This window comes from Mastomys coucha, unplaced genomic scaffold, assembly GCF_008632895.1.
Source record: "Mastomys coucha isolate ucsf_1 unplaced genomic scaffold, UCSF_Mcou_1 pScaffold21, whole genome shotgun sequence".
NCBI classification, from domain to species: Eukaryota; Metazoa; Chordata; class Mammalia; order Rodentia; family Muridae; genus Mastomys; species Mastomys coucha.
Window position 1 is genome coordinate 173,092,808 of NW_022196904.1, and position 11,124 is coordinate 173,103,931.

General features: G+C 44.2%; 1 protein-coding gene across 4 annotated transcripts in view; it reads right to left on the bottom strand.

Moving 5' to 3' along the window:
* Mms19 (MMS19 homolog, cytosolic iron-sulfur assembly component) overlaps positions 1-11,124 on the bottom strand; it is a 37,873-nt gene that overhangs the window by 10,046 nt on the left and 16,703 nt on the right. For 3 of the 4 annotated variants that reach the window (XM_031390328.1, XM_031390327.1, XM_031390329.1), the window contains 12 exons: positions 10,566-10,640; positions 10,113-10,182; positions 9,661-9,789; positions 9,511-9,572; positions 3,718-3,804; positions 3,029-3,103; positions 2,421-2,498; positions 1,495-1,633; positions 1,092-1,246; positions 788-866; positions 395-520; positions 126-207 (listed from right to left, as the gene is read on the bottom strand). In XM_031390328.1, coding sequence (XP_031246188.1) covers positions 126-207; positions 395-520; positions 788-866; positions 1,092-1,246; positions 1,495-1,633; positions 2,421-2,498; positions 3,029-3,103; positions 3,718-3,804; positions 9,511-9,572; positions 9,661-9,789; positions 10,113-10,182; positions 10,566-10,640 — 1,157 coding nt within the window. Of the gene's footprint in view, positions 1-125; positions 208-394; positions 521-787; positions 867-1,091; positions 1,270-1,494; positions 1,634-2,420; positions 2,499-3,028; positions 3,104-3,717; positions 3,805-9,510; positions 9,573-9,660; positions 9,790-10,112; positions 10,183-10,565; positions 10,641-11,124 lie in introns of those variants that run through there. The other variant, XM_031390330.1, reaches the window with a different exon arrangement.

An 11,124-nucleotide genomic window follows, 5' to 3' on the forward strand; every position in this document is an offset into this window, starting at 1 on the left:
ATCTTTCTGACCACTGGGCAGCCATAACCACACAGCACAGAACTCTGGCCCTTGCTGCATCTGTGCTACTGATACAGAGGCGGGAAACACCTGCCCAGGATACCTCAACTGCTTTAGATTCTCACCAACTCTGGGACTCTTCCTCCAGGAAGCTCAGTCGGTACAGGTGACCTACTGCCAACTCCAAGTCCTCAGCAGACAGGAGATCTGCAGTTAGAGAGAACAGGACCTTCACCAGTCCTTCCTTGCAGCCACCACCCTCCCAAGAAATCCTAAGAGAAATTACAGCGCCTAGTTCTGCAGTGAGGACAGGCAATCTCTGCTCTTCTCTCCAGACAGAGAATGCAAAAGGGATTGATCTCTCCTTATCGTTTGTTTCTCCTTTGGCATGTACCTGGCTGGGCACCCAAGACTGTGAGCGTCCGGATGCCAACAAGCTGAAGCTGGGTGCTGGGGTCTGTTAGAGCCATGAACACCAATGAGCAAAGCTGGTTTTTGAAGCTACTCAGAGGCCTTTCATCTAGGAGAGACAAAGGCCAGATCAGACGCGTTCATACCCATCCCTGACTGCAGTGCTGCAGACAATTTTGGGCAGATTTTAAGAGTTCAAACTACTGGGATTCCAGGATGTGCATTGGAAAATGGCAATGTAGTCAGTATAGTATTGCGCTGCAGCCTATGAACATGTCCACCCTCCTGGACTACTCTGTAGTATTCTGTCCTGCTGTACTTCTGAGCTACAAGGCTCAATAACTGCCCAGGATACCTCAACTCAAAGTGACCTCACCTCTGTCTTCATAGCTCCATTTCTGCTGTAGCTTTAAGAATCCCAGGATCATTTCAAGGATTGTTCGCCGCTGGTTGCTCTGTGATATTTCAAGGAATACTGGGGTCAGAGAATATTTTAAAGGACTTCAGCTCTGCGATTCTAACAGTAACCTTTTACTTAAGATAGAGACTATGTGAGAGTAAACAAGGGAACAAGCTATAGTTAACAGGAGAAAACCCCAGATCTATCTGAGACCAAACTAGAGCTTTAATCCCTTCAAGAAAAGGACCACAGGCACTCAAGTCCCATCTGTCCCTCTTACCTGACTGTGCTTGTGGAACTGTTCCAGCAGCAAGGGAAGCACGTGGCTGATGATGTGCTCACAGGCCCGGGCAGATGCACCTGCAGCTGCCTGCAGCAGCTTAGCGCTAGGCCATACAAGTTTCATGTCTGGTTCACACAGGTGGTGCCTGCAGTCTAGAGAGGCAGCAATCACAGACCTGGGGAGTAGGCCAAATAGTGCCTGTTTCCCCTTTAGTCATAGAGGTTGGAGACTGACACATGGAATTATTTGCTAGCAATTAGCATCTAACTGCCCTCAAGACAAGTAGGGCTGCAGCCCCCAAATTACTGGACATGGGGGAGCCACCCATTGAGGGCCACTGGCCCAAAGGCATGCTAGTCCTAAGGTGCTCACTCCCTTGCTGGCTCCGTGGTCCCATTACCTTGTAGAATGTTGCTGAGGAAGGGGTCGAGGAGGTCCTCAGCATCAGCTCTCAGCACAGAGCAAGACAAACATGCAGTCAGGGAATGGAGAGCTGCCAGGCCCTCTGCCTCTACTCGCTCACTTGCCGTCTGGAAAACCTGTCAGGGAGAGATCCCATGGCTACTGAGGTGAGCTTGTACCAGATAAGTCCCCATCATTCTACTGCCTTTTTTCTTGGGATGCGAGAATATGTATTTGAGAATGTTTGGGGCACAGCGATGAAAATTAAAAACCCAATCTACTAGTATCTTCTTTGTTGGTTATATGTTCAACAAATCTTTTACCCCACTAGGAATGACATACTGCAAGAAACAAACACAGAACAGTTACAAACACAAGTTACAAACACAGAAGAGAGGTTATTGTGACCCTTATTTTTTTTTTAAACATTTATTTATTATATGTAAGTACATTGTAGCTGTTTTCAGACACTCCAGAAGAAGGTGTCAGATCTTGTTACAGATGGTTGTGAGCCACCATGTAGTTGCTTGGATTTGAACTCAGGACCTCTGGAAAAGCAGTCAGTGCTCTTACCTGCTGAGCTATCTCTCCAGCCCCCAATGACCCATATTTTAAGTCTCTTTCTCTACCTTTACATTCAGATGCTGCCAGACCTACGCTTCTTGCCATGACAGGGCAAGAAGCAGGCATTGTACAAAGGTGGCCATGTATTATCGCCAAGCAGGAAGTCCTCAAAAAAGAACTGTCCCCTTTGACATTCAACTGGAAGTCTATCTATCCCCTTGCTTGTTCACTGAGAAAACAAACAAACAAACACAGCATCTTGACCCTGGGAGACAGGAAAAGGGCAGGGGAGGTCCATTACTTCTCCTCATGCCTGATCCCTATCAGTAACACCAGTGAGTTCAACCAACCAGCACTCACCTCTCTGCGGATGGAAGCCCACAGACTGGGAAGGAAGTCCTTTAGTTCCTTCTGTCCATACACAGCACAGCAAGCATTCTGCCAAAAGAACCACATCCATCAGCTAGCTCACACTCAAGATGCTCTAGGATACATGGGCACCTAAATATGGTGGATTCTTAGCAGAAAAACCTTCAAGGTGTCCTAACAGTTCTACTAAGGGCACAAAAAAGAGCTCACCATAATTCTTACTGAAAGTACAAGGCTAATGACAAAGCTCAGTGAAAGAGCGCTTGCCTACCTAGGATACATGAAGCTCTGGATTCAGTTACTAGCACCCAGCCTCCACTACGGCAAAGTCTGCATTAGCAACACACAATTAATCTTATTAATTGGGAAGTGGAGGTAAAAAGATCAAAATTCTAAAAAGGAAAAAGAATACTGACCAGTTCTTAGCTATACAGAATAAGGCAATGTGAATGTGATACAGTACTTAGATAAACGTTATAAGCCTAAGTCCTGGCCCATGAGGCACATGAAATGACCTCCGGCTGTCCACGAAATTGTGCTTCAGTATCACTTACTAACTTGTGTAAAGATAGCTGGATCCTACAAGGAGAAACACTCACCAGAGTTTGCAGAGAATCCAGCTTGGCACTTAAAATCTCAGAATCCACTTTCTCAATTAGCAGAGGCAGTAAGAACTGTGGCAAAGAAGGAAAAGGCGTAAGCCTGAGAGAGTATTTCAGCTACCAGAACCAATGTCCATATTGTCATCAGCCCTAAGAGATAGGTGCTACACCAAGGAGTGAGGGTCAGGTCACGACTTACAACTGTAAACTGACTTTCCTGCCACGCTGTGGTACTTAACAAACAGGCGCATTAGCAAAGCTGATGGCTGTTAAGTACGCTGTCTACAGAAGAGATTAGTATTTTAGGGGACGAGATGATGAAGTTTTCAATGTTGAAAGTCTAAAAGTATTTGACATACAAGACATTTATAGAACATCAGTCCTAAGACACATAATAGAGCATTCCTTCTCTTTATGCTGTTACTTTTTTAAAAACTTGTTTTTATAATTTTGTTTTAAGTGTATAAATATTTGCTTGCAGGCATGGCCATATACCACATGCATGCCTGATGCCATGCAGCCCAGAAAGCCACCTGAAACTAGAGTGACAGATGGCTGTGAGCCACCATGGGGTAATGGGAATCAAACCTGGGTTCTTTGGAAGAGCAGCCAGTGCTCTTAGCTGCTGAGCCATGTCCAGACCCCCACACTGCTCTTTCTTTAGAGCGTTCTCTGGGCAGACCCACCTCAGCAAAGCGCGGTGTAGATGCCAGCACAGCACGGAGGCTCAGGATGAGATCCTCTCTCTGGATGCCGTAAGGATCATTAGGTGGCTGAAAATGGAAAGAACAATGGATTTGTACAATTTTCAAGCCACCCTTGGACATAAGTCTGAATCTGGCAAGCCTGCAGACCCAATCTAGCACAATCATACACCATGAGCCCCAGCAAAAAAAACTTGCTTAACTCTTAACATATTTTTGTCTTTTAGGCATTTATTTTATTTTTCTGTTTCTTGAAACAGCCTTTCTAAGTAGCCTTGGCTGTCCTGGAACTCTAGACAACACTGGCCTCAAACTCAGAGAGATCCGTCTGCCTCTGCCTCCCAAGTGCTGGGATTAAAGATATGTACTGAGTGGTGGCACCCAGCAAGTCACTTACTTTTTGCAGTGCTAGAATTGAAACAAGCAATTTGTACATGCCAGGCAAGCATTGTGCCACTAAGCTGTTTTCCCAACCCAGGCACATTCCATTCCCTTCCACCTTTATCCTTGTACTTGGAATAGTTGCTATGCACCCTCCCAAATGCAGTATTACTAATATGAGCTACCACACCACGCCCCAGCACATATTTTCTATAGGTTCTACTGTTTACCACTTAGAGATATCAGCCCAGTTATCAGCTGCAGTGCCTCTTCTCTGTATGTATGTGTATGCATACATATATATATGTATATGTATACATATATATGTGTATTTATATATAAAAAGATGACTACTTGTATGATTTGTAATCTACTTCTCACTACATCAAGAACACCTTTTTAATAAGAAACGATCTCATGTAGCTCCAGCTAACTTGGAACACTGGATGTAGCTAATATTGACCTAGAACTTCTGATTCCCTTGTGTTTACTTCTCAAGTGTTGGCACTACCTCTCAAGTGTGCCACCAAACCTGTATTTTATGCTAGAATCAAACCCAGGACTTTGGGCATGCCAGGCAAGCACTCTACCACAGTTACACTGTTAGTTACATTAAGATCATTTTCAGCCAGGTGTCGGGGCACACAACCCTCCTTTTTATCCCAGCACTCAGGAGGCAGGTGAGACAGATCTCTGTGAGCTTGGTCTACAGAGTGAGTTCCAGGACGGCCAGGACTATACAGAGAAACCCTGTCTTGAAAACACTAGAATGAAAATAAAAGAACATTCCCAAATGGTATTATTCTTTCTGAATATTAGTTTTATTGTGTAGTTAAGCTAGTTTAAATAATTTCTCTTTGATGGACATCTTTATCTTTTTTTACTTGTATAAAAAGCAGCAACTATGACAGCATAAAAAGCATTGATAATGTTCGTGTCAAACCAGCAGACTGAATTTTTTTATCAGATTTTTCCTTTTCTCTTCTGGAAACTGCACCAAAAATATAATAAAGTTTGTTTGGTTTCGTTTGGTTTAAGCCAAAAAGCTAAATGTTGAAGAGAAGCAGATAGAAAGACTTGAAACAAAATTCTAGACACTGGAAGGCAGACAGTAAGAAGGAAATGACTCAACACATTTACAACAAAAGACCCAAGGTAGACCTGGGGATAATTGAGTGACTATCACTGCACAGTTCCTGACAGGGTTTAGAACTGGCAATTCTAAGGGAAGCTGGAACTAGGAATGGGGACAGAGAAGCAAACGGAGCTCCTGGATGGGTTCTCTATTCTTTATCATAGAGGTCAATTTGAAGGTTAATTAACCATCATTGAAGGTTAATTTTCAACACTGGTAAGGAGTCATCTATAGTTTTGGTGGTGCAGTTGAGAGCCTCAGTGTTGCACAAGGAGGTCAAAGGAACATGGTACCAGTGTTGATAACCTCAGTTCGCTTCTGCAGGGCACACCTAAGGGCTTTTTTTTTTCGAGACAGGGTTTCTCTGTGTAGTCCTGGCTGTCCTGGAACTCACTCTGTAGAGCAGGCTGGCTTTGAACTCAGAAATCTGCCTGCCTCTGCCTCCCAAGTGCTGGGATTAAAGGCATGCACCATCACCGCCTGGCCAGACCTAAGGTCTTTTTTTTAGGAGATTGGCAAAATAAAGATTATTTTAAGAATTTCCCAGACTATCCACATAAGTCACTAGAAAATGAAGCTCATATATAATTCCCATCAATGTGTTCAGGGCTCCCCCTCAAAAAAACCATAAAACTATGAGAGAACAAGGAAGAGAGAAAGAGAGAGAGAGAGAGAGAGAGAGAGAGAGAGAGAGAGAGAGAAGAGAAGAGAGAGAGAGATTGACCGATTGATGGCTCACCAGGTAATGGCCCTTTCTGCCTAGAGATCTGAGTCCGACCCTGAAAACCCATGTAAAGTGCGGAGAGAACTGACTCTACAAAGCTGTCCTCTGATATCCACCTGTATCCACAGCGCCTTTGCACTAGCTATCCTCACACACAGACTAAGGAGATGGCTCAGTGGGGAGAGAGCTAGCACTGAGGCAGACAATCCGAGTTCAATCCGTGGGATCCACATGGTGGAAGGTGAGAGCCAACTCCTCCACATGCACGTGTGTTCCACATGCACGTGTGTTCCACGTGCACATGTGTTGTGTAGCAGTTTCCTCAGAGATCAATTAAGCCTTTCATTCTGGAGAAACTTAAGACATAGGATAAATGGGGATGTCAAACAGGGTATTTTAAGAAAGAATATTTATAGGGAGATGAAACAATCCATCCTCCAGGCAAGATAGTTAAGACGGGAAAGAAACAACTTAAAATATCTTTTAGAAGTCCTGGAAACTGACCAGATTCACTAGACCTCTCCAAGTATATATAGGCAGTAAAAATTGTTGACACTCTCAGAGAAACCAAATATCCTGGAAGAAAGACCAGCTGAGTTGCCTGAAGAGGCTGAGGCCAGCAGAGGCATCAGAAAAGGGAACTCGCCAGCCTGCTGAGCTTCAGCAGTATGCACCAAGTTTTATTTTGTGAGGTGTCATTGGTGATGCAGTTGTCTTTGAGTCATTTCTATTCCTGTAAATAACTCTTCACTCACATTCCTGTTAGAATCTCAATAAAACTGTTTCTCTAATTCAGACTGTGGTAGTGTCCATACTGTGTCTGTTAACAGTTTCTTCTCTGGAGTGAGCAGACCTCTACTCATACCTCCTAGGAACAGTGTTTCAGTGTGAGCAGTCACACAAATGTAAACAAAAAGGACTTAAGAGCTGAAGCGATGGCTCAATGGATTAGAGCACCTAGTGCTTGCACAAGGAACCTGAGTTCAGTTCCTAGCACTCATACTGGGATAAGGACCTGTAATTGCAGCACCAGGAAACTGACACCCTATTCTGGTGTCTGCAGGCACCCGCACACATAAGACATATACTTATTTAGACATATACTATAAATTTAAAAAAATCCTCAGGCGGTGGTGGCACATATCTTTAATCCTAGCACTTGGGAGGCAGAGGCAGGTGGATTTCTGAGTTCAAGGCAAGCCGGGTCTACAGAGTGAGTTCCAGGACAGCTGGGACTACACAGAGAAACCCTGTCTCAAAAAAAAAAAAAAAAAAAAAAAAAAAAAAAAAAAATGTAGAACACTAAAAAACAAAGAAAATGGCTGGCAAAATGGCTCAGGGGGTAAGAGCACCAACTGCTCTTCTAAAGGTTCTGAGTTCAAATCCCAGCAACCACACAGTGGCTCACAATCACCTGTAATGAGATCTCACACCCTCTTGTCTTGCATCTGACGATAGTTACAGTGTACTTATTTTTCTTTTTTTTTTTGTTTTTCGAGATAGGGTTTCTCTGTATAGCCCTGGCTGTCCTGGAACTCACTCTGTAGACCAGGCTGGCCTCGAACTCAGAAATCTGCCTGCCTCTGCCTCCCAAGTGCTGGGATTAAAGGCTACAGTGTACTTATTTATAATAATAAATAAATCTTTGGGCTGGAGTGAGCGGAGCTGACCGGAGCAAGCAGAGGTCCTAAAAGTCAATTCCCAACAGTCAGATGAAGGTTCACAACTATCTGTACAAGTACAGTGTGTACTCATATGCATAAAATAAATAAATCTTAAAAAAAAAAAGAAATCAATAGTGATAATGATGATGATAATAATAATAAACTTAAAGAAAACTCTCCTATCTAAGAGTGACATGACAGAGTGTGTGTCAGGAGATGTGTGGGAGGCCAGGCCTAGTGGTACAGTCTATAATTATAACAGTTAGGGACTGAGCCTTGTTACAAGTTCAAGGTCACACACATAGTGAGACCTCATCTCAAAACAACACCAGGAATAGAACTCACTTGTACAGCCAGCGCTTTTACCTGCTAAGGCATCTAGCTAGCCCTGTTACCTTACAAACACACATACACTCACACACTCTCACCTGCCTATCTATCTATCTATCTATCTATCTATCTATCTATCTATCTATCTATCTATCTATCTATCTACCTACCTACCTACCTACCTACCTACCTATCAGCTGAACCAGTCTTTCAACATTACAAATGTATAAGGTTCTTCTGAGTTGTAATGATGGTTATCGAGGTTATTGATTATGAAACAGTGTCAGGAGAGAGGTGGTCTAGCAGGATGCCAACTGAAATAAGCTGGTGAATGATGTCTAGCAAAGACAGCTGTGGCTCTTTAAAGTCAACCAGAGTCAATATTCTCAAGCATCACCTGGCATGCTGCAGTCAAGGCTTTCATTTCTTTCATATCCCTAACCCTTACAGTACACACCCCACACAGCCCATGTAGCAGGAAACCCCACGTATCTGACTGCAGAAACGAAATATAAAAGCAGAGTAGGAAGAAAGTGCAGAGTCAGAGCAACCACTTCTTGTGCATGCTGTGTGGAGCTGTGATATTTTGTTGTCTTCATTTGCTTTATCATCCTAGATGCCCTCCATAACTACAAATTCATCTGCTATACTTCTTTCAGAAACCACCCAATGTTCTCTTATCTGCTAGGTCAGTTCCTGCCAACTGGAACGTCCACTAAACCCTTGTCTTTAAGAATGACTATAGTATCATTCACTTTGATATCTAATCTAAATTGTTACCTCAGTGCTGCAGTTTTCAAGGGCAGGGACCACAGCTTACAACCTTGTACCCCTCAGCACTGAGTGCATTGCTAGGATACCCTTCTTAAGTACCTACTGAGTTGAATCCCACCTTTGGTGTTGGATGATTCTCCATTTCCCAGTTTACTAAAATATGAATCCATAAGGACTTTATATTTATTTTTTTAAAGACTTATTTATTTATTTTAAGTATATGAATACACAATTGCTCTCTTCAGACACAACCTTCTGGGCATCAGATCCCATTACAGATGGTTGTGAACCTCCATGTGGTTGCTGGGAATTGAACTCAGGATCTTTGGAAGAGCAGTCAGTGTTCTTAACCACTGAGCCATCTCTCCAGCCCCACATAAGGACTTTATCTATCAGCCTGGGAAAATAGCTCAGTGGAAAAAGTGACAGGACAGCAGGAGCCACAGACCACAGTACAATGGTGGCTGTGTCACCCCAGCCCTGGGGCAGTGGACGGTGGTGTGCAGACAGTGCCAGTCCAAAAACAGGGAGCTCCGAGTTCAATGGCATACCCTGGTGGCAAGAGGGTCTGTCATGATCAAGTGGACAGGTATAAAGGAAGACACTCAACATCCTCCTCTAGCCTCCATACTCAGGCACCCACACTGCACACGCATGCACATTAAACAAACCAAATGTAAATCCAGGGACTGTCTGCTTTGTTTGCTTGTCTAGAATAATGTCTCCACACAGCGCACACTCTGATCCAGAATGAAGGTGCTACTTACAGGGGTAAAATCAATAGGGAAATAACAAGATGTCACTTCAAATAACTCTTCCACAAAAGGTCCTGTGGCAACAGAGAAAGGAGAACGTTGACTGAGGTTCATTACCTCTGAGCAGCTTCAACCAGCTAATTCACTGCTATGAAAACATACCCAGACTGTAGTCCTTGGAGATGAGGTCATGGACGATGCGGAAAGCCAGCAAAAGATTCCGGGGATCCTTCTCTCCATCCATCACCTGGATGAAGCCAAATGTAAAGTCAGCTCCGAGGCCCTTCAGCTCTGCAACGGAGAGAACAAGGTCACTGCTGTCCCATGGGACAGAAAGCCTGGTGTCCTGCTGTCTCTTGTTCTCCTTTCTTGCCTAGATCCAAGTACTCAGTGAAGATACATGCAAGTCTGTGTGTACATGCATGTACATGCACTTACTTACTCAAGTCCAGAATTAAAAACCTTCCTACACTGGGAAAAGTCTGTACCCCAATCCTTTATCACCCTCAGTCTGAGGCATTTCACACATCTCCTAGAGCACAATCTACCCTTCTAATGGGGGTGGGCGAGTGGGGGGTTGGTAAGAGCAATCGCTCGCTTTTCAGACTCCTCACCTTCTTCTCGTGATCGCATGAAGTTAGTGATGATACTGAAGACAGTATGGCGGTCCACCTGTAGCAGGGACTGGAGGGTGGGGAAGAAAGAAAATGAGTGGAAAAAGAGAACAAAGAAGAGTTCTTCAAACCCTACAACCATTTCAAGCTTCACAATCGCTAAGCCAACGTAAGACCAGCTTAAGAGGACTGCAGAGAAAGGGCCTGGCTACGGACCCGCACAACAGCAATGCCAGTATCCTACACCTGCTTCATGTTTGTCTTAGGTCCTTCAGCTGAGGCACAGTTCACATCCAGTGTCATCAGCCCTCCCTTACCCAGTAGAAGGGGATGCTGTACACACAAGGCCACCAGACCTTAAAGCATCCAATCTGTTGTCACCACTTTCTAGTTATATCAAGTACACAAGACAAAGACTAGTAACAAAAGAAATTATTAACTACTATCACTCACCTGTACATGTACCTCCTGGAAGATGGCTTTAAGCACAGAGACAGCCAGTCCTGGGGGCAGGGCCACAGACAGGCTCTGTGGGGGTAGGGAAGAAATGAGAGAGAAAACTGTCTCTAAGATACAACTCTACAATGTGTCTCATTGGGTAATTGGGCATCCTAATCCTAACATCCCTGTTCAGGAGGAATGTTTCTCACTGTTCATTCACAGTGAGAAACTTTCTCTAGCTGAGTATTTCTCCACTCTCCACAGCTCCTTTTTTTTTTTTCTTGGTGTTTTGAGACAGGGTTTCTCTGTATAGCTCTGGCTATCCTGGAACTCACTCTGTAGACCAGGCTAGCCTTGAACCCAGAAATCCACCTGCCTCTGCCTCTCAAGTGCTGGGACTAAAGGCATGCGTCACCATTGCCTGGCTTCCTTTTTTTTTTTTTTAAAGTGTAGTTTATAGGTGCAGTGTATTACAAGGTAAAGTGGACCTGACACACAGGTGACTCCCCCCTCTAGAGTAAGAACTGCAGACCTGGCTGACACACAGGGGACTCCCCCTCTAGAGCAGGAA